The 23,177-nt window shown below is 36.8% G+C and overlaps 1 protein-coding gene across 1 annotated transcript in view; it reads right to left on the bottom strand.

The window, feature by feature from the left end:
• Positions 1 to 570: 570 nt before the first annotated feature.
• LOC149844754 (putative disease resistance protein At4g27220) overlaps positions 571 to 23,177 on the bottom strand; it is a 40,874-nt gene continuing 18,267 nt past the window's right edge. Inside the window, exon 2 of the mRNA XM_089995252.1 lies at positions 571 to 2,787. Within this exon, the coding sequence (XP_089851378.1) occupies positions 807 to 2,787 (1,981 nt within the window). The 3' untranslated portion in view covers positions 571 to 806. The remainder of the gene's footprint in view (positions 2,788 to 23,177) is intronic.

Below are 23,177 nucleotides of genomic sequence, written 5' to 3'. Positions count from 1 at the left end.
CCATTAATTAACCCATATAAGTCTACTTTGTTTCAGCCATACTTAGTCCCAAAAGTGACCCGAATCAAAATGGGTCTATTAAAGACTCAACCAGATACATACCTGAACCCATCGCATGAGTCCACAATTTCTAGCCACACCCGAACCCGAACCCGAACCTGAATTAGAATGGGTCGGGTTTGGGTCTTACTTTTAGACTTGATTTGAAAAGGTTAAGCATCTTTCTATAAATTTTTCTATTTTCTTTCGTGGCAAGAGCAACACACTACACAAATGAACATTAAATCACAAGACCAAATTAACTTATGAGAGAGAGGAGGAGGTTTGGGGGAAGACATGGCAACAACCTGCAAAAGAAATTTTTCTCAAAGATAGTCTGTCCAAAAAGCATGTGTGCTTGACTCCTCAAAAGTTCCATCGTTCATGTTCCCAAACGATCCACAATAATCAGAATACACAAAAAGAAGAAAAACAATTGCAAGTTCTCAAACCACTTATAAAGTAGATCTATGTAATTTTTGGTCACATCGACTGGATCAGTGCGATCAATTTAGTCGAGCGAGTGGCCTGTTTTCTTTTTTTTTTTCTGGTAGCCACTCCTATTGCTATTGAGTAGTTGACCATGAGAGACCGAATTCGTGTGATATAGTGGGCAATATATACCCGACCACCTGATCCAATTTGATAGAGGGGCCCGCACTTGCGCTCCATCTAGCACCTTGTTATTGGGTCGTTCACCTGCTTGGGTGATCTTCCCGAGATCCTGTCTCAGGCGACACCTAGGGTGCCCGCAGTTTGCCCTGAGTTCAATAAAATCTTGAACGATGGAAACTATCTTCCTTACTTTCTCCTCTAGTCTCAGGATCGCCCATTGCTTCAAAAAACTTTGCACGCTGAATGTACAGGTGAATCTCGTCTTCCCTTTTTCTACTTTTCCATATTTCAGGAGTGTCAATGAACTTCATAGACATGCTACTTTCTCTTTTTTGAAACTTCACGTACATGCTGATGTCTCGAATATGGCACTTCAGTGTTTGGAAATTTTTCCATTCCTTCTCCGTGATGAACATTCTGATGTGCTCAAAGTCTTCCTCACATGTCACTGTGAGTGTCAAAGTATTAAGGTGTGACAAGTATTTCAGTTCCTTTAGGTTTGCCTCCGGGTTTGTGCTCTTCAGGGTCCAAGCATAAGCACTTCCATGCATATACAACTTCTCCAACGAGGAAAGCTTGGACATAACCTCACTTGGGATGCTCTTGAGATGAGTTGTCCCATCAAGGTAGAAAACCTTTAGGTTAGTCAATCCCGCCATCTCCTCAGGCAATTTCGGAATGATACATGCAGTCAGCCTCAGAAACACTAGGTTACTGAGTCTTCCCACGAACTTTATTGTCACCAATGACGAACAATAAGCCATGCAGAGATATCTCAAGTTAACAAGACTCTCAAGGGATGCTGGTAGACGATCCAGTTTTGTGTAAGATAGATCAAGAACGCGTAGTGCTTTCATGTGCTCGAAAAACTCCGCTGGAATTTCTTTGAGGTTATGGTTAAAATCGAGCAGCAAAGAGTTAAGACGGGGGCACTCTGGCTTTGGTGGCAGGCTTGATATTTGATTTAACCCCAGCGATATCTTTTCAGCATCCTCCCATGCTTTTTCTTGTGGCACGTCCTCTGTTTTATCGCCATTCTTGGCAATGAATCTGCCAGATATCATGTGCAGGGCCATATGTCTTATAACCGGATGGATGCATACATAATTCTCATTACCTTGATAGTTATCTTCAATCATGCAGTAATCTATGAGCTCATTCAATTGACGTAACCAAATATCCCTTGCAATTTGTTCCTTTGAGTTGGTCGATCCTTCCATTTCGAAATATACAGCAAGGTGATCCTTGTAATGCTTAAACCTATCAATGTAGAACACACATGACAAGAAGCAGTCTTTTAAGGCAGCACCCTCCAAGTTTTTGTAACTTGACCTCAAGCTATCAAACACTTTCTCCATTCCGTTTGAGGGCATTGAGCGACTCAACTCAAACTGAGCATGTAACCATTTATAATGATCTCTTTCATTTCTCAAGGATTCTGCTACCGCTATGATTGCAAGTGGTAGACCACCACACTCATCAGCGACCTGCCTAGCTATGGGCTCAACATTCTCCGAAAGCTCACCCGCTTTTTCAGAAAATAACTGTCTTGCTTCCTCAGAAGGTAAAGGCTCTATCTTGACTAAAGCTTTTTCTTCAATTTCCATAGAAGTACAAACACTACGATTGCGGGTCGTTATTATTACCTTGCAACCATTCTCTTTGTTGGGTTTAGGAACTCCCAGTGCCTGAAGATTAATAGTGCTCCACAAGCCGTCGAGAATCAGTAAGAACTTCTTCCCCTGTAGGTTGTGCCTCAACAATAGTGCGGCTTTTATCTCATCCTGTTCTTCTGCCAGGTTTCTAATTGACATCTGCATCCCAATCTCGTTCCTCGCAACCCTCAGGCTCACTTCATACGAGACATATATTACGTGATCAAATGATTTTTTGCCTGCTTCTAGCAAGTCATTGTGCACATTCAAAACTATGCACGTCTTACCTACTCCTCCCATGCCCCATACCCCAATCTTTTGTATGTTGGGATCATTTAAGTGTTCCTTGATGCGTGTCAAGTATTCAGTGGCCTTTCGACCTTTGATTGTTGGGACTGGCAATGGGCATGCGATGGCCACATTTTTCAGCACTTTAAGAACTTTTGCAATAACCATTTTAATCAGCTTGGCCTCATACCTAAGCAGACCACATAAAGAGTAGCATAAATAAAGATATGGTGACAAGCATGATCTATCAAAAATTTTGATAATCTGACAATCAAGACTAAACTAAGCTTCGGATTGACGGGGAAATTAAAAGAAAGAGTTCAATGTCAGTAGTTGTCTTTTATCTTAATTTCTTCTTATGAAACGCCCTTTTATTTTTAAGTTTGTGCCTCCAAAGCTTTTATCATTTAGCCATTCTATCCTATCCATTAAGGAAAGAAAAAGTGGTTCATTCAACAAAAATATTTGGGTCTATACGTACAACTAGCATAATTAATTGAATTGGCTTCAGATATAGATGGAAATGAAAACGGTCACGATGATAGGTGTGTGCCTGTGAGGTTCTAATGGAGATGGAGCAGCCGACAGGCTACAACAATTGAATGTTTCTTGAACAAATCCCTTTTGGGACTGGAACCCACTGCTGTACGAGAGAACTCTTGGGACTTGTTTTGGGAAACCAATTAAGATGGATTATTATAGACACTTCAATTTTCACCGAATCTGATCTTCAATTGTCCACCCGGTCTGCTCCATGATCCAAAGCCCACCACAAACCTCTGCACTTGCGGTGCGGTCCAGATCTTCGGTTTGAATCCTCCATTTGAAAAGGGGCAATTGGACACTACTTAATTAGATTCACTCGTATCTTAGAAAAACTCTAGGAAATTCGCAAAAAGCCTAAGAAAGCCCCGTAACAGATTGATAGAGCAGCATTTGCAGCATCCCAATGGCACAACATACTGGCCTGCGCGCTGTGAGACGTGGCATCACATCGCAACGTGTCTTGCAGTGCCACATGGTGCAGTATATGTTGATTCATGTGGTGCAGCGTTGGCATGGCAATATTGTGCCACATGGCACATCATTCCACACCTAAGATTCTGTGCCACAAACCTGTGATGCTAGTCACACTATCATGGCACATAATCTAGGGTGTCTCTATAGACACACCACCTCCCATTTTACCATTGAAGACCTCCAAACTTCCCTTGGAACTTTTGGTGTCTCGATTTGCATGCCTTCTCCCACCTTTCGTGCCAAGTTCTTATGAGTTCCTCTAAGTTTCAGTTCTTGTTTGACTTGGATTACGGTGTTTGAGGAGCTCCTCTTTAGTACCAAACTCCACTAGTTCGACAAGCTTTGTCCATCATCACTTAGCCTACTGATACTTATGCTTGTGGTGCCCAGTCTCTTTCTCTCTATCCATGCACTTTTCCTTCATTTTTCTGTTCTAAGTTCCTAATTTTTAGTAGTTTTGTTAGCTCTAGGTCTGATAAATTCTTAGTCAGTTATGGATTTTCAAAGCCCCCAATCTTTTAAGATGTCGCTCTAGGATTTACAAGTTTTTGTTTTTGCACTTCGCAGGAATTTCTGGGTTCCCGTTTCCCTCAAAAGTCTTCTAAGTTCTTATTTTTAATTCCATATTTCTAGCATTTTAGGTTATTTTCAACCATTTCCCGATTGCTTGTACCTAGCATGTTTTTTTTAAGCCATCATGGTGTACTTTATACCATCAGGGTCCAACTAGATTTCTCAAGGTTTGTGGTACGTGATAGGTTAAAAGGTTCTGAATTAAATCAAAATACAAGTCTTGCCAGAGATTCACTTAAAGATGCACACAAGCCGAGCTTGAGCGGCAAGGTCGGCTCGCCCAAGTGAACTGGTGTACAGGCTCAGCTTGAGCTTGAACCGAGCAGAGCTTAATCGGGCCGAGCCTGAGCCAAGCCCAGATCACTCAGTGCTTGGCACTTCGGTAGGCCAATCAAGCTGGGCTAGTTTGCTCGGCCGAGCCTCAAAGCTCAGTTCATGGGATGGGCAGAGCCTGAGCTTGTTCAGTTTGTTGTGCATCCATATTCACACCCGCTCACTTGAAGAGGAATGCCAATAGCTCGTACATGTGGCGTCCCATCAACTTTCAAGCATTAAAGGCAAGCTTTTTACAACGACATTTTCTAAAAATGGAAAAAGAGTGAATCTTCTGAATCTCTCTAGTATCTGGCGGGCGTCAACAAATTGCCCACAATAATGGGGTCCAGTATCTTCATTTGGGCGTATCATGCTGGTGTTAACAGAGGAAAGTCCACGTCAAAATTCAGGTTAGCTGAAGGATCCAAGTCAGCCAAAAGAAATCAGGAAGATTAGACTCAACCGCCTAAAATTAAGGATAAGGCAGATCAGCACGATCCTATCATCGTTATGGCAGTTCAACGGAATCCTATTATCAAGGAAGATAAAAAGAAGGCAGCTGAAATAGTGGGAATTGATGAGGATCATAATTCTGGTAACAATAGAAAAAGAGACAGACATGCTGAAATGAAGGGATATGATGATAGAGATAGAAGGAAAGATTTTCAAATAAAAGGATGTGATAAACACCCTACCGTGAATTGGTGCCTTCGATGAGCCCAAACCGCCAAGTCGAGAGGTGAGTAGGACCCTTGAACCTCAGAGATTAAGAAAAACCAAAGCCATGCAGTCCTCATCATACTACCATGGTGTTTTATATAATGGGAGGATTCAGAAGTGGGAGGTTTCCATGCATAGACAATTACGAGATCTTTAAACATTTTTATAATTGCCCTTTAACACTACAAGAAAAACTCTAATTGGCAAAGGAAATTTGCGACGGATTTTTTTCATCACAAATTTTGCGACAGATTAGTTAGAGAAAACTATCTGTCGCTAACATTTGAATTATTTGCGGAATTAGCGACGGAAACATTCCGTCTCAAACTTTGTCGCAACTTCGCGACAGATCATCAGCATAAATTTTCTGTCGCTACTCCGTCGCAAATTTACGACGAATGCGCGACGAAATTTTGCCATCGTGAATCCGTCACTAAATTTCTCGTAAATCTCTAATGCAAGCTCCTTTTCCCTTTCTGTTTCATTTGTCGCCCGCCTACTGCCCTTCGACCTCACATCGCCCACCCGCCCGTCGACCTCCGTCGCCCGCCTGTTGCTAGTCGACCTCTCGTCGCCCACCCGCAGCCTGTCGCCCGCCCGCCCGTCGCCCGCCTACCGCCTGACGACCTCTATCGATGACCTCTCGTTCCCTCTCCCGTTGTCGGAGGGCTGACGACCCCAGCTCGCGACGACCCCAACCCGTCCGCAGGTAACCCTCCACCTTTCCCCTATGCTGAAGCCCCCTCTTTCCCCTATGGTTGTCGGAGGGCCAGCAGAGGTCCGACAGCCTCTGTCGGGCCCTCCCCACCCCTTTGTAGTCGACGGAGGCTGGCAGAGGCCCCGATCGCCTTTGCCAAGCCTTCCCCGAGCCCCGATCTTCTGCAGGACAGGGGGCTTCGCCCCTGTCCTTTCGAATGCCGACAGGGCCCCCCTGTCCTCTTGACTTCTCCTGCAGTGGGGCCCCGCTGCCGAAGAATGATCGACAGGGGGAGAACCCCCTGCCCTTTTGTTTTCCCTCGCAGGTGGTGGCTTCGCGCCGCCCCCCCCAGTCCTCGATAATTTTGATAGGGGGCGAAGCACCAAAGCCCCTTGTCTGTTTTCCCGACAGGAGGCAGATCCTCCTGCTGAGAAATTTTGCCTCGGTAGGGGGCCAACGCCCCTGCCTGTCTCGCTTTCAGCAGATGGCTGTGTCTCCCTGTCCAGGCTCGTTTCCGACAAGGGGTGTTGCCCTCCTTGTCATCCGATAAATAACAATCATTTTAGCACAGTGTCTCCTGCAGATTCCGCAACAGATCCCGCTTGTGCCCCGCGACCCGTGGTAAATAAGTGACAAAAGCAATGCAAATCGGATAAATACCCGTGGTGAGTAAGTGATGCATGTGCATCACAGGTTATTTAATTTCTTGGATGTAACACTTTTCTGTTCACACACTCACTTAGTTGTGGATATCTAGGACTGCTTTGATGGAGTTCGGAGATCATGCTGAGCATGATTTTAATGTATGAAAATAGAAGTGTTCTTATTTTTGGAGTTTAGATTCCATGCTAGTCGTGGTAGTAGTTAGCGGGATATTGGAGTGTGTTTGTTGTAGGTACATGTTTGACATTGTTTTGATATGAATGATTTGAATGTATTATAATATTTGATGTGATTGTATCCATGCTTGCATAAAGTTACTTTCAATTTGATTATGACTTCCATGTAAAATTGTATCATGAAAATATACTTCAAATGAATGTATCGTGTTATGAATGAGTTTGCACATGAAAATGAATGATAAGTTATCAATGCTTCAAACATGCTTCAAATAAATAATTTTGCACATAAAAATATTAAGTTATCAATGCATGCATCATTGTTCTTGTGATTGAATGACATCATATATATCTACCACGAATGCATGATAAATTTGATATTTTCTTCATCATAGCATTCTGATGATTCGCTTTTAACTGGTTAGCATAATATTTGTAACATCATACGACAAAATAACTGCAAACAGTGAATGATTGTACCGTAGGATAGTTGACAATGAGGTATCGCTTAAGTATATGGGTGGTGTCAACAGTTTTATTGAATTTGCAACGGCAAGTGTCAGTACAGTGGATCCCACAGGTCGGATTTGGTACTCTTGCACGATGTGTAAAAACAATCGATTTGTAGAACCTCATGGCGTTAGACATCACCTATACAGGAAGGGTTTTGTGAGTGATTATCAGAATTGGATGTTTCATGATGAAGAATTTATGAACAATTTTGACGCACGGGTGAATATGGTGCACGATAATCCATATGTGGGTTTGATATTTGATGCCGCAGGACCAGAACTAGGTTCTACTATGGATCCTAGTGATGTACCAACTGGGTAGAGGAAGAAGCACCAAACGATGCAGTTAGTAGATTTTATGATTTACTTAGAGATGCTGATGAGCCACTTTGGAATGATTGCGAGAGTCACACTATCTTGTATGCAGTTCTTCAACTACTGAATTTGAAGTCCGAGTATAATTTGAGTCAATCATGTTTTGACCGTCTGTGCTCTATTGTGAAGAGTATGTTGCCTACATATGAGAAATTGTCACAAAATTTCTATCGTGTGAAGGTTATGGTCAACGCTCTAGGTATGAGGTATCAAAAGATAGATGCTTGTCCAAATCACTGCATGTTGTATTTCAAAGATCAAAAAAATAGTAGATCATATTCATCATATGGGCATCCTCGATTCAAGCCAAAGACAAGAAGCAATGGTAACACGAGGTCAAAACAAGTGTCATACAAGTCGCTCCGCTACTTCTCTCTCACCCCAAGAAGTGTTGACCAGTATTTGTCACCCCATACAATCATTCTCCAAGCTTGTGTATGAAGCGTCAAAATCTTTTCTTGTCTCTATTGATCCCTGGTCCGACCTCTCCGAGCCAAAATCTTGATGTATATTTAATGTCATTGATTGATGAACAGAAAATACTGTGGGATGATGGTGTTCTCACGTACGATGCCTAAAAAAATAAAACTTCAATATGAAGGTTGTTGTTCTATGGACAATCAGTGACTTCGCTGCATATGGTATGTTATCTGGTTGAAGCATACATGGGAGGTTGGCATGTTCGTACTGCATGGAGGATACAAAATCTTTTAGATTAAAGTATGAAAGGAAGCTGTGTTGGTTTGATTGTCACCGTCGATTTCTACCCAGCGACCATCCGTTCCGACGATAAAGAAATGTGTTTCGAGCAGGCACAACTGAAATGGAAGGTCCACCTATAAGGTTGTCTAGCATAAAGATTTTAAGAAGATTGCGATACTTTCTATATAGACTGACAGATGCCCGTAGCCCGATGCCCTTCTTTAGATTTGGGAAGGATCACAATTGGACAAAGAAATCTATATTTTAGAAACTACCATATTGGCCAACCTTATTGATATGACATAATTTGGATGTGATGCATGTAGAGAAAAATGTGTTCAATACGATAATGAATGTGAAAGAGAAAACAAAAGATAATCCGAAGGCCCGTATGGATTTAAAAGTAATATGTAAAAGACCAGAATTGAAACTCAAAGAGTACAATGATAAAGTACTGAAACCAAAGGCAAGGTACGTGCTTGGACCAGATCAAATAAAGCAGGTATGTCAATGGTTGAGATAGTTGAGATTTTCAGATGAATACGTCTCTAACATTGCTCAGGCTGTGAAGATAGATGAGGGATAATTATATGGGTTGAAGAGCCATGATTGTCATGTCATTATGCAACGGTTAATACCCTTAGCATTCTATGATATGTTAGACAAACCTATATGGAGGGCATTATCTGAGTTGAATAGATTTTTTAGAACATTGTGCGCATCGAAAGTCGTAGTATCTGAGGTAAAGAATCTCGAGGATTCTATCATCACTACTATTTGTCAGCTAGAGAAGATATTTCCGCCATCATTTTTCAATGTTATGAAAAATGTGATCATACATTTGCCATATGAGGCAATATCGGTAGATATACCCATTTGAAAGGTATATGTTTTTTTATATTTTTTTCTTTAATGCTATTGAGAAATTTATTGTAATCCGAGATGTATATTGTTGACAGATACATGTTTGACCTAAAAAAAAGGGTTTGAAATAAAGCAAGAGTAGAGGGCTCTAGTTGTGAGGCATACACTTTAGAAGAGATTTCAAATTTCTCATCTATATACTTTGAACCTCACATTCCAACAGGTTACACATGCCCACCTCATAATGATGATGAAGAACAATTTACTGTAGTTGACAAACTGTCGATATTTCAACCACTTTGGCATGCCTTTGGTAGTTATCGGTCAAGACTCTTGGAAGATCGAGAGCAAGACGCAACACAAATCTATATCCTTTTTAATTGCTCAGTGATCGACCGATACATCGAGTAAGTATATTTAATTTGTAATACTAAGTTCTATAAGTGCATACGTGGTTCGATAATATAAGTATTTGTTAAGTGCAGACGATTTGATCTGGAGTTGCGCAGAGAACTTCCACATCTCACTGATGCAGAAGTACAAAAAGAACATGAAAATAAGTTTGTGGCATGGTTGAAAGAGTTAGTAAAGACGGTGACATACATTCTTTCCGTGTAAACAACAATAAGTTACTTAATTGGTCATGATCACAGTCATTGTTTATGCTTATAGGTATGCCATGGTGATGATAAAGACCAAGAATTATGTAATTTACAAAATGATTCAACCAAAGTTGTGTAATTTTACAACGGGTACATCGTAAATGATTATCAATTCCATACAAAAGACTACGGTGTAAACAAGTCAACGATGAATAGTGGCATGTGTGTCAAGGGTAGCAGCTACGATGAAAATGAACATCACTACTACGGTGTCATAGAAGAAATAATGGAGTTGAATTACTTAGGCATAAATAATAGGGTAACTTTATTCAAGTGTCATTGGTTTGATCCCACAGCAATAAGAGTCGACAAAGCTTCAGGCATTGTGGAGGTGAATCATAAATCAAGGTTTGAAATACATGAATCATTCATATTAGCCTCACAAGAGCTCAACAAGTTTACTATACTTCATATCCGAGTACAAGGAAGTTAGATAGAAATTAATGGTGAGCAGTTTGCAAGGTAAAGTTTAAACTATACCCCGAGTATGATCAGTTACAGGAAGACAAGTTAACTGAAGAGAGTGATTACTATCAATTAGATGATATGTATGACTTCTCTTATGGTCACGATGTCGCGCATGGTATGCATGTCATATCTTCATTGGTCGATGACACATGCATGGAAGAATGTGATCCAAATGATATACCAAGTGGATGGGCACCCAATGAAGAAGAAGAAGAAGATGACGAAGAGGAGGAAGAAGAAGAATATGAATCAAACAATTGATGAAGAAGAATTCTCGAGCTAGTGAAATACATCTTGTAATACATACCTCTATTTGATGTGAATGATTTGAATGTATTGAAATGCATTATAATGACTTGAATGATTTGAATGTATTGCAATATTTGAATGTCTTGCATGAAGTTATTTTCGATTTGATTATATATCTTCGATAGGTATAGAGTTATGATTTGAATGTATTAAAATGTATTCCAATGACTTGAATGATTTGAATATATTGCAATGTTTGAATGTATTGTATGAAGTTATTTTCGATTTGATTATGTATCTTCGATATGTATAGAGTTATGATTTGAATGTATTGAAATATATTGTAATGACTTGAATGATTTGAATGTATTGCATGGAATTATTTTTTATTTGATTATGTATCTTCGATAGGTATAGAGTTATGATTTGAATGTATTACAATGATTTGAATGTATTGCAATATTTGAATGTCTTGCATGAAGTTATTTTTGATTTGATTATGTATCCATGAAGATATAGAGTTGTGTAACTGATCAAATTGTATTGCAAGTTAAGGATAAGTTATCCATGATTAGCAATTGATGTCATATCTTATGTTTTAATGTATTGCAATATTTGATATGAATGATTTGAATGTATTGAAATGTATTACAATGATTTGAATATATTGAAGGTATTGCAATGTTTGAATGTATTGCATAACGTTTTTTATTTATTAGAATATGGTTCGTGGATGTTACAGTGGTCGAGCACCCAGTGGTAGCTAGTCTCAGCCTTCATCTTCACGAGCTACTTCGATAGGTATATCATTTAACTAATTGTATACTTGATTAGTTTAAATGCGCATTGTGTGAATTTCTAACTCATTTTTCTATAGATGATGTTTTGCCTGCACATGACCCACCTACACCACCTGTTCATATAAGTCATGAGACAACGCTGGATGCAGGGTTTTCTCAGTCTGACACATGATGACTCATTCAAATAGTGTATATCGATAATCGACCGTAAGTATTTCATTTTTACTTATCCTATACTTATCTTATAAATATTGTATATTTATAGTTAATGTGTACCAATTCATATGCAGTGCGAGGTTTGAGCCACAAGAGGTAATACGAGAGATTAGGTATTCACTAGTTCAACATCTACCAGGACCGATCGCTCAATAAAAAGAGTACCCGAAGGAGGTGTTGGACAAATTGTAGTCATCATTCATGATATATAATTGTTTCTTATAGTTAATGTGTTTCATATTTAATTTTTTGTTATAGTCATGTCTATTAACTTTATGAAATTATTTATACGCTTCGCGACTACGATGGAGGAGCAAGACGCGAAGAAGGTGTGACAGAAGGTGGCTACCAATCGATTTGCAGACATGTTGCACAATATGAAGACTGCAGTAAGAAAAGCATTTGGCAGGATAGATGATCCACTGCTCGTGCCTTGTGTCGGTCGGCAAAGTCATGGTCAGGTCAGATGTTTGGGATGCAATATGCAACAAGTGGGCGGGGCATGAATTTTGAAACCGCTCAGCGAAGGCTGCACAAAACCGAGCAAAGATACCTGATGCCCATCTACACACAGGTGGATCTAAGACTTTTGGGAGCTACTTGAAGAAAATGATAATTCATCAATATATATTGTCAATTTTATAAGTATTTTTGCATACCTGTTAAATAATTTTTTTATTATTTAATTTCACAGGAAGCAAAAAAAAGAGGCATTGTGCCATACAAAGATGTGTTTGTTGAAACACATAAACGTAAGACCACGACCTGCCTAATTCTTGGGATGGTGTCCGCCAGCTTGTTAAGGATTATTTACATGAAGCAATTTCCAACGTTGTCCGTAATGAGTTGTGCAACTTTTGTTGGGACAGGAGAACTTCGTCTGTAGGTGCCTGTCAGGTATGAAAGTTTCATGTAATTTGTTTCATGTCGTTAGATTTCAAGCTAGTATATACATGATTAGAACACATATTTGCATGATTGAATCATTATGAATTTTTTATGTCAGCCTTAGAACACATCTAAATTCTGTTAATATCCTTCACTTTATTGCTAGCTAGATTATGTGTAATTCACTCATGTTATTTTGATTGCCTTAACTTAGGTGCATTGCATATAATTTATTTTATTATATTTTGTTTATCAATACTAACATTTTTTTTCTCTTGTAGGATGCTGGAGATAATCAGCGTAGAGGAGCTGAAGGGGCAGATCGAGACAATGAAGAAGATGACACACAAAATCTTGGCGATGACTAGATTCATGTGTTGAATTTATTGTACGTTCTTGTTGTTTCAAAAAAAAATCTTTGTAAATGTTCACTTGTAAATAATTAGAACTTGGCGAGGATTATAGTAGATCGATAAATTGTTTTAGTTGCTTTTTATATGTATTTTTTATGTGTACTTTATTTTTTATACACAGGAAATATAAATTGTACAGGAAATATAAATTGTATCACAAGAATTTTTTTTCGATATTTGTATTTTAAACAATTTGTTTTAAATTTTTTTTATTGTTTACGATGGATTAGCAACGGATATTATCCGTCGCTATTTAGTAACGATGTCTAATTTTGCGACGGATTAGGGACGAACATTTATCTGTCGCAAAAGTGAATCGGCCAATGTTTTGCGACAAATTTTAATCCATCGCTATTGTAGCGATGGATTAAAATCCGTTGCCAAACCAAATCTCCGCAAATTAACGATGACCTTGCGATGAATCATGGCATTCGCTAATTCGTTGCAAATTAGCGATGGAACTAACGACAGATAGTTTCCGTCGCTAATTTGCAACTAGAATTTTGTGATGAAAGTTAGCCATCGCTAATCCGTCGCTAAACTCTACAACGACGGATTAGTGACGGATTGAGGTTGTCGCTAATCCACAGATTTCTTGTAGTGTAATCAAAACCTCCAAAACTGAAAACCTTTGATGTCCCTCTATCAATACGAGTCACATCAGGCTGGATCTGAACTATAGTCCAATATTTTTTCACTTGACTCATTGATATGGGAGAATATATTATCGAAGACCCTTATTGTTATCTCGATTCAAGTTCCATATGGGTTCACATGCTATACTTAATCACAAGAATGAATCATACGAGTTATGGAGATAACAACTCTATATGGGATGTCATATTTTCATATAGTACAATATCATTCATTTTAAGTATTTAGAATGTTAAGAGTACCTTTATGAAGAGGTTGGTCTCTAACCCATTCTTCTTAGACCTTTTAATATTGTTATTTTGCTATTATCTCTTCAAAAAATAAGCGACACTTTACACAGAATTTAATAATACACAAAACATAGAGAATCAATTTAGTTTCAGAAATGCAATCACATAGAATTCTAATGTATTGTCATACATCAAAAGGAATTAAATAAACTCATCATTATTACATGTTAGGAATACAATGTCGGTGTTAATCCTTTAGTTAGAGGATTCACAATCATTTTTTTTGTGCCGATTATATCAATATACACTAAACGATTCTTAGTTCTTTCTTTAACAACAAAGTACTTTAACAACATGTGTCTATACGAAGTGGAGTTCTTGTTGTTATTAAAGAAAGATATATCGGCTTCGTTATCACAAAAGATCTTCAATATCCTCTCAATAGAGTCTACAATACCAAGACCTGAAATGAAGGTTTTAATTCATATGGCCTGAGACAAAGTCTCATATAGAGCAATAAATTCCGCTTTCATGATATGAGCTGCAGTTGTAAACCACTTTCTGCTTTTTCATGAAACACCACTACCTGCTAACAGAAAGACATCACGTAGTAGACATCCGCCTAAATCCGCATTCGAGTATCCAATGACCTCTAAGTGGTCGACTTTAAACCATCTTCTTAAGCGTACAATTTCTCTTTCCAACTATACCATTCGGATAGGCACTACTAGCATGGTGTATTGAGGCATAATGCCTTCCTCCTTTAAAAACAACGCTAATGGCCCTTTCATTTGCCCATCTTGGTGAAATGACCATAATATTCTCCACCTTCATCAGATTTGACCACTTTTATAACATCATTGGTCTATTTCTCTACTTATCTCTTAAAGTCTTTAAAAACCCAAAAGACTTCAGAATTCTCAAATAGCAAGTAGAGATACATATACTGAGAGTAGTCATTTATAAATGTGACAAAATATTTTTCACTCATGTAACACGAGGTAAACGGTCCACAAAGATCCATGTGCATAATATCTAATTTACCATTATTGTGTTTGACATTCTTCTTATATGTGTTGGTCTGTTTAGCCTTTATACAATCAATACATGGTTTTGTATTTGTGAAGTCAAGGGATCCAAATTTTTTTTTTTCCATAAGTCTTTAGATTCTCCCTCGATATATGTCTTAAACATGCCAAAAAAATAGAATTGATCATCATTTAAATCATGTTTATTGCCAATCAACGTATTCTCAACGTAGTAAGAATTTTGGATATGGAGTTTGGTTATCAAATGATACAATCCATCACACATATATGCAAAACTATAGAAATTAAATTCTTAACAATAATAAGTTTGGAGTTTTCAAAATTAAAAGAAAAATCAAATTTATCAAGTCTTAAAATTGAAATAAGGTTTCGATTGTAAGATGAAATGTTAAACGTATCGACTAAATCTAAAATGAATCTAGACTCCAAAACAACTTTGTAAGTCTCAACATTCTTCACATGCGAACACGTCTTTTTTCATGAGAAGATGCTTATTTCATGCTCCGTTGGTTCCCTTTTGTTTAGAAATACCTACAAAGAATTGGCAACGTGTACAGTGGCACCAGAATCAATCCAGGGCTATTCAATAGAACATGGATTGAATTATACTCATGAGAAACAAATGACTTGTTACCTTTCTTCTCGAGCCATTTCTTATGCTTTATGTAATCCATCTTCTTATATTCTTTCTTCTTATAAAAGAATCACTTTATAGAAGAACTGTCAGTTTAGGATTTGACATTCGCCAAGCGTTAGAACTCTTCCCAGAGGTTTTCTTCTTGCTTTTCTTGTTGAAGGAACTTTTCTTTGCCCAAGACTTATTATTTATTTAATGAGAAACCATATGTGCACTTTGCACTTTCTCACCCTTTAATCTTTCTTTCTCATCAATACACTTAGTTAAAAGGTCATTAAAGGACCACTCATCATTATGTATGTTGTAAGAGATTTTGAAGGGTCTATATTCTATAGGCAATGATGTCAAAATCAAATCCACTAGGAAGGAGTCAGAAATTGTGAGATTTATGTCATTCAGTTGAGATACAATATTTTCCATTTCTAAAATATGCAGTCGAATATAACTATCTCCAGAATATTTTATAGATACCAAGTTAAACATAAGCGTACTGGCTCTACTCTTATTAGAGCTGACGAATTGAGCCTCAATGGCTTTTAAAAATTCTTTCATTGTCATGCAGTGAAGGATAGCACCTCGAATATTCTAAGTCACTCATAATAGTAACAAGCTAAGCCTATTTTAGCACTCTCACTTCTCATAGCCAGCCTTTTGATTGGTTGTTCTATCTGATCATGCATAATATTCATATTTTATTAATCATTATTTATGCATGATCCATGTTAAAATCGTTTTAAAAACTCATTTTTATCGTTAGCTTCGAGAAACCGAATTGAATTGAATTTTATCAGAAAATCAGGTTTTTCAAAGTTTTCCCTGCATTTTTAGTGTTTTTATTAGATTTAGAATTTCTTAATTATAGTTTAGTTAGCTTAGTTTTGTATTAGCTAATTTTTAATTAGTTTAGTAAGTTTCGATTTTTAGAAAAACATGTTTTCATAAGAGATTTTGTTTTGGAAATTATAAAAAATATTCAGACTCTTTTGAAAACTTTGTTTTAACCTAATTAGGCTTATAAATAGTAGTTTAGAGGGCTGAAAAAAATATTTTTCCAGCAGCCTTCTTGCCTCCCCTCCTTGCCTCCCTCTTCTCTCTCTCCCTTGCTTCTCCTCTCTCTTTTGCCGATTTCTTTCTCTCTTACTCTCCTCTTCTTCTTCTCCCTCTTTTTCTTCAAGCTTCGAACCCTTTCATCATCAGCAACTTCTTACTCTTCGTCGGAGCAGCATGGATGCAGCTGGATTGACCATCTTTTCTTCTCAACCTATCCATTAGAGCCGATCCATGACAGGTCATTTCTTTCTCTATCCTTTTCACCGAGATTTAGGTTTTTCATCGCATATAGTTTTAGATCATCACATCATCTGCATATTCATCTAGGTTAGTTTATATTTTGCAATCTAAAATAAAAAGAAAAAAAAATATATAAAATAGTTTAGATTAGTCGATTATGATTTTTAATAGACTGTTTTCTTTTAGATTCTCGCTTCCAGTGCATACGTGATAGATTTGTTATTTTACTTAGTGTTTGATTGACAATCTTCTGTTTATTTAATGATTTGTTCATCAATCCTTTGTTAGGCGTCAATAACGTTTTTAGCAATACCGTTTAGATGCAACATCTTAGCTTCAACAATTCTTTTTTTTTTAGCGTCTTATGATATTTTCAGCAGCGTTTCTTTTTTCTTTTGTTTCAACGTCTGTGATATGTAGGTACCAATGTCTTTTAATATTTAAGTTAGCATCGTTTTCTGTTTTGAATTAGCTAAGGTTAGTTTGGTTTTGATATTAAGTCGTAGGTTATTAAGCGGAGTAGAGTATGTGTTTTTTGGGTACTGTTAGGTGTTATTGATTTGTGTGTTAATTAATGTCAGTAGGGAAGATAGTTTAATCGTTAGTCAATAGGCCAGTTAGATTAATTGATTCAATAGGTTAGCCTCAGCCCTTTTCATTTTGTTATTCAGTAACATAGACATTAGTGAGTTATTTTAAATGCTTAGTCCATGTGTTCATTTTAATTGCTCTCTTGCTTCTCGGTTAGTTTACTTCCTGATTTGTTTTTTTTTCTTTTAGTGAGTTTTTTCTTTTTGCCGTATGACATCCATGCTAACTGTCCTTTCATTTAGTTTTTGAATGGTTGAAACCGGTTCTTGATAATTAGATTTAAGTTAGTATTATATTAAGTTTGCTATTTATTAGTTAGCATGGATGTCATACGGCAAGTTAGCGTTTTGAGTTAGTTACTATTCTATTAGATTTAATATTTTCTTTTGAAATTGAATTCAGTTAGTGTTGTTTTCTTATTTATTGATTATTTAGTTACTTAATTCATGGTTAGTTAGAATAGATATAAGTTAGTTAAGTTATTAGTTAGCTACTTTATTTCTCGCATTTACGTTTTTTTTTATATATTCAATTGAATTAGTTAAGTTCAATTCCTTTATACAGTTAGCATACTTTGCCATTTTGTGTTAATTAGTTGTTGCATGTTATTTCTTGTTTCATAATTAATTAGTGATTAATTTGCTTAATTTGTTATTAGTTGTTCATAGTTAGTTCATGCTATTTAATTTTTGTTTTTGTGATTTTTCTTTATATTTCCTTGTGATTTTTTCGTAGATTTCATGTTTCTGCTTTGTGTTTTGTTTTTATGTTTTGCAGGGAAGCGTTGGAACGTACGATAGAGCCCTTTTCGTGCCCTAAAAGTACCCTCTGAGGTCCCCTCAGGCTCTCAGAAGTGCCCCCATGGAGCCCTTAAAAAAGCAAAAGTTGAAGAAAACATGCATTACCTGTTCCATTAGAAAATGGATAAAGGGGACAAAGACTCAAGCATTGAAGACTTTTTTCTTGATTCTTAGATTAGGTTTTCATTTTTTATTCAATTCAATTATTTGGGTTGTAATAAGGCCGTTAATTATTGTTTAAAGTTCTCTGCAGAAGGCTGCACTATTTCCTTATTAACTCGATTAATTGAAGTTTTCTTGTTGGCAATAAAGAGTAGTGTAGATTGTGTGTTGAATACGAAGTATTTTCCGTTCTCTGAGATCGACCCGGACTCCACCACTCGTGCGAGCCGGTTTTTATTATTTGGTGTCTAGCTTTTACACTTGTTTTCATTAAAAATATTATTTTAAAAACCGTTTTCATAAAACTCACACCACTATCCTCTGAAGGAGTGTGAGGTTTGTTAATTCTTAAAGCTAAATCTAGGTCCATGTATGCTAAAGTAAACAACATAATTTTTTTCAATTGAAAAAATTCTATCATTCTAAAATAAGGATATTTATAGAACCGTTAATGATTAAGAAACCTGGTATTGCAAGAATGAAAGAAAAACCAAATAAATACTCATACAAAATTTATATCGAAAAGGTAAACATGAGACCCTTTATTATTCACATTTTCTAAGGCAAGCACACTAGGGTCATTATGGTTTCACTTTGGTGAAAAATAATAATACTTAGAGATGTTTCGCCTTCTCAATTCTTTATAAGGAATTGATACTCAATTGGTAAAACCAGTAGATTATGTAACTAGCGGTAATTCGACACTGTACCTTTTAGTACGCACATGCTTCATGGGCTAGTGTACATACCTACTATTACATTCTGTATGAATTTGCAATACAATGATTTGCCTTTGGGTAGAATCATTGATTCATAAAGTCACACACAATCGCAATACCAAATTTTAATATCAACACGGTCCAAAGAACCCTCAATCAACACAATTCAAAACACTTTGGTGATTGCAAGAGTGAGTTGATCGAATTCTGTTACCATAAGTATATTCATATTGTAAAGCATGCCATAACACATATATTGTGAATTCAGTCATAATCTCATGCTTAAATATCATGGACAACTCAAAATAATCATAAAATGCATATAATATCATGTTAAAGTCACACATCCATGATAAAAATACCATATAAAAGTATGAGAGAGATGACAAAAATATGTTGTTATAGGTAATAACCGAAATTGGCCTGAAAACAGCCTCAAACGGGTCCTGGAAGACCCTTAACCGATCCTGAAAAATCCCAAACCAGTCTTGAAAAAACCTTGAACTGGTCCTAGAAGACCTTGAACCAGTCCTAGTAAACCCTGAACCGGTCCTGGTAATCCCTGAACTAATTCTGCACTTTTAAAGGGTTAACAGGGTCTAGTTTCAGACCTAATCCGACCCTCCCATGGATCCAAACCCAGTCTACCAAAACGGACCCCAGATCCAAACCGGATCAAAAGATCTAGACCCAGTCCACCTAGAACAGGGCATTGGATCAGCTTCTGGATCAGACCAAGACACGGTCCAAGCAGAAATTGGATCCTCGGTTTGGGTCCTTTACAGGGCCCGAGCATAGAGAGCTCAAACTCGATCCACCCAGAACCCTGGTACTGGGTCCGAGTCCAGGACTAGGTCCCATCGGGTCAGGATTAGACCCGCTCCACCCAAAACCCCTGTACTGGGTTCGGGTCAAACCCAATCCACTCAGAACCCAAGCATTGGGTCCAGGTCCTGGATCGAGTCAGTAATTCACTATAGCTACAGTGCTACAGTGAATCCTAACCACCCTCCACCTGGATTACATTTTTTTTAGGGTTATGTCTAAGTTGCCTCCCACTTTTCTTTATAACCTTTGTAACCAACAATCGATCATGACGGTTGTCGGTGCCCACTGACCTCTGATGGCCAGCCGTTGTAGGTCTCATCTGTTCGCCAACGACTGCAACGATAAAAAACAAAAACAAAAGAAAAAAGATAAAAGGAAGGGGTAGATGCCAGCTGAGTCCCGACAACCCTGCTTGTCGGCAACGACCATGTGGCCTAGACAGCATCAGTTGTCGATCTGCAGGCGGTGGGTCATCGATCGACATCTCCCCCCTCACCGCCGACTTCCAAATTTGAACAGGAGTCTGATGAGGGAGAAGAATCTGTCGACGATTCTTCCCCCCTCTTTCTCTCTCATATGTTGATGGCCTAACGTTGATGTCCAGACCCAGCTGGTCATCAACGATTGATGTTGACTCAAACTCGAGCAGCATAGACTCGATGGAAAAAGAGAGAAATGAAAGAAAGACTTCGACAAGCACGACATGGGATGTCGGCACACCCATAAAGATAACACACGAAGTGGAAGCAACAGGGTGTGGGCCCATAACCCGTTGTTAGAATAAAAGACAAGGGAAATGCCAATTACTGGAAGCGGCCATTGTCGATCTGAATGATGCTTCGATAGAGATGGGTTGTTGGCGTTCTCCTCAGCCAATCAATGCCTTTGATGAGCCCAGGGCATCAAGTCAAGAGGTGAGCAAGACCCTTAGGGAAACCAAAATCACGTAGTCCTCATCACAGTACCGTGGTGATTTATATAGTGAGAGGATTCCGCAGTGGGAGGTTTTCATGCATGAACAATTATAAGATCTCTTTACATTCTCATAATTGTCCTGTAATCAAAACTAAAAACCTTTGATGTTCTCGTGTCAATATGGGTCATATCAGGTTGGAACCGATCCATAGTTCAACAAGCTTATCCTCTGATAAGGCGTTACATCCATGGAGTCATCCCCATCTCAAGTTTCTAACGAATCTCAAGGATCGTCCTACCCGATGATATTTATTGTCGACAATATATGATTTATGGTGGGCAATAACATAAATAACGATCAATATCGTCGCCCTAGACGTCCGCTTCTTACAGTTGTTTATATTATTATTTTTGATGATATTTATATATCATTGTTTTTATAAAAATAAATTTGCATTTTGATATAGTCGATATAAAACGGTCAGCTCTAGAATATCATCGGTAATAGTAATTAAAGGCGACAATAATTATCATCGGCTATACTATATCATGACCTATATTATTTAAAGCCGGCAGTAAATATCGTTGGCTATACTAGTTAAAACCGATGATAAATATCGTCACTTATATTATTTAAAGTTGGCGATAAATATCGTCACTTATATTATTTAAAGTTGGCGATAAATATCATCGATTATATATTAAAAGGTGATGATAATTATCATCGTATTTATATTGAAAAATCATATATGTCCAAATAACCAATGACAAATATCTTCAGCTTAGTAAGTTAAAACCAAACCGACGATAAATATCGTCGCCTATATTATTTTCAGCCGACGATAAATATCATCAGTTATATATTAAAGTCGACGATAATTATCCTTGTATGTATGTAAAATATATATGCAACAGGATTCTCATAGGCTTTTTAATTTTTTCTAAAATTTCACTTTACGAATGCGATCTAGATGCATGGTTTTATGGATGCAAAATCTTGGATCATCTGATTACGATGTATAAGAATGATCCTTTAAGGCTTGAAAATAATGGCTCAAAATTGTTTGTAAATATGCAAGCATAAAAATCACATTTCTTTATCCGATTATGATAATCCAATAGTCGATTCCAAGTAAATGGACTACGCTGAATGCATCTACAGGTCAGATTTGCAAAAAGAAACTATAAAAATCTCAGTACATACCACATACCAGTTTACATGTGTTCATAGGTTTTTTATTTTATTTTAAATATGTAAAATATGATGATAAATATCATCTAAAAAATTAATTAAAACCCAATGATAAAGATCGTCAGTGATAGATTAAAATTGATGACAATTATCGTCGTATTAATTTTGGAAAATCATATATATTGACATAACTGATGATAAATATCGTCAGCTATGTTCTTAAAATCGATGATAAATTATCGTTGGCATAAGACATATAGCAAATGAATTTTATCGTCAACTATGCTAGTTTTAAAATTAAAAAAAAAATGGAGAAAGCCAATGATAATTATCGTCACCAATATAATATTGATGATGATAATTATTGTAAAAATAATCGAAAACTGATGATATTTATAGTCACCAATATAATATTGACGACAATAATTATCGTCCTCAACATGCTAGTTAGTTATGTCTTAGTTTAATCTAAATTTGACAATAATTATTATCATTAAAATTATTTCACCATTATAAAATTAATCTAAAATCGATAATAATTATCATGAGCAATACAATATTAATGACGATAATTATCGTCGAATTTAGATATTATTAAAACACAAGTAACCATCACATTGATTTCGATAAGTATCATCATCAATATTATATTCATGCTGATCAATATCATTAATTTTAGATTAATTTTACAATGATAAATATCATCAATGAAATAACATTAATGACGATAATTATCATCGGATTTAGATAAAACTAAAACACAATTAACTAGCATGTTGACGATGATAATTATCGTCATCAATATTATATTGGTGATGATAAATATTGTTGATTTTAGAATATTTTTACAATGATAAATAATCATTGGTTTTAGATTATTTTTACGACGATAATTATCGTCGTCAATATCATATTGACAATGATATTTATTGTCATCAATATGAAGTTTATTTGTGTTTTAATAATTTTTAAATCTGACTATAATTATCATCATTAATATTATATTGTCGATGATATTTATTGTCATAAAAATAATCTAAAATCGACAATATTTATCGTTACCAATATAATATTGATGACGATAACTATCATCGTCAATATGCTAGTTAATTGTGTTTTAGTTTAATCTAAATCTGATGATAATTATTGTCATTAACATTATTTCACCAATGATATTTATAGTAAAAATATCTAAAATTG

This window comes from Nuphar pumila, chromosome 2 (genome assembly GCF_984573655.1).
Source record: "Nuphar pumila chromosome 2, dmNupPumi1.hap1.1, whole genome shotgun sequence".
In the NCBI taxonomy this organism is placed as follows: Eukaryota; Viridiplantae; Streptophyta; class Magnoliopsida; order Nymphaeales; family Nymphaeaceae; genus Nuphar; species Nuphar pumila.
The sequence above is the reverse complement of the archived record's forward strand: the minus strand, read 5'-3'. Positions and strand labels throughout refer to the sequence as shown.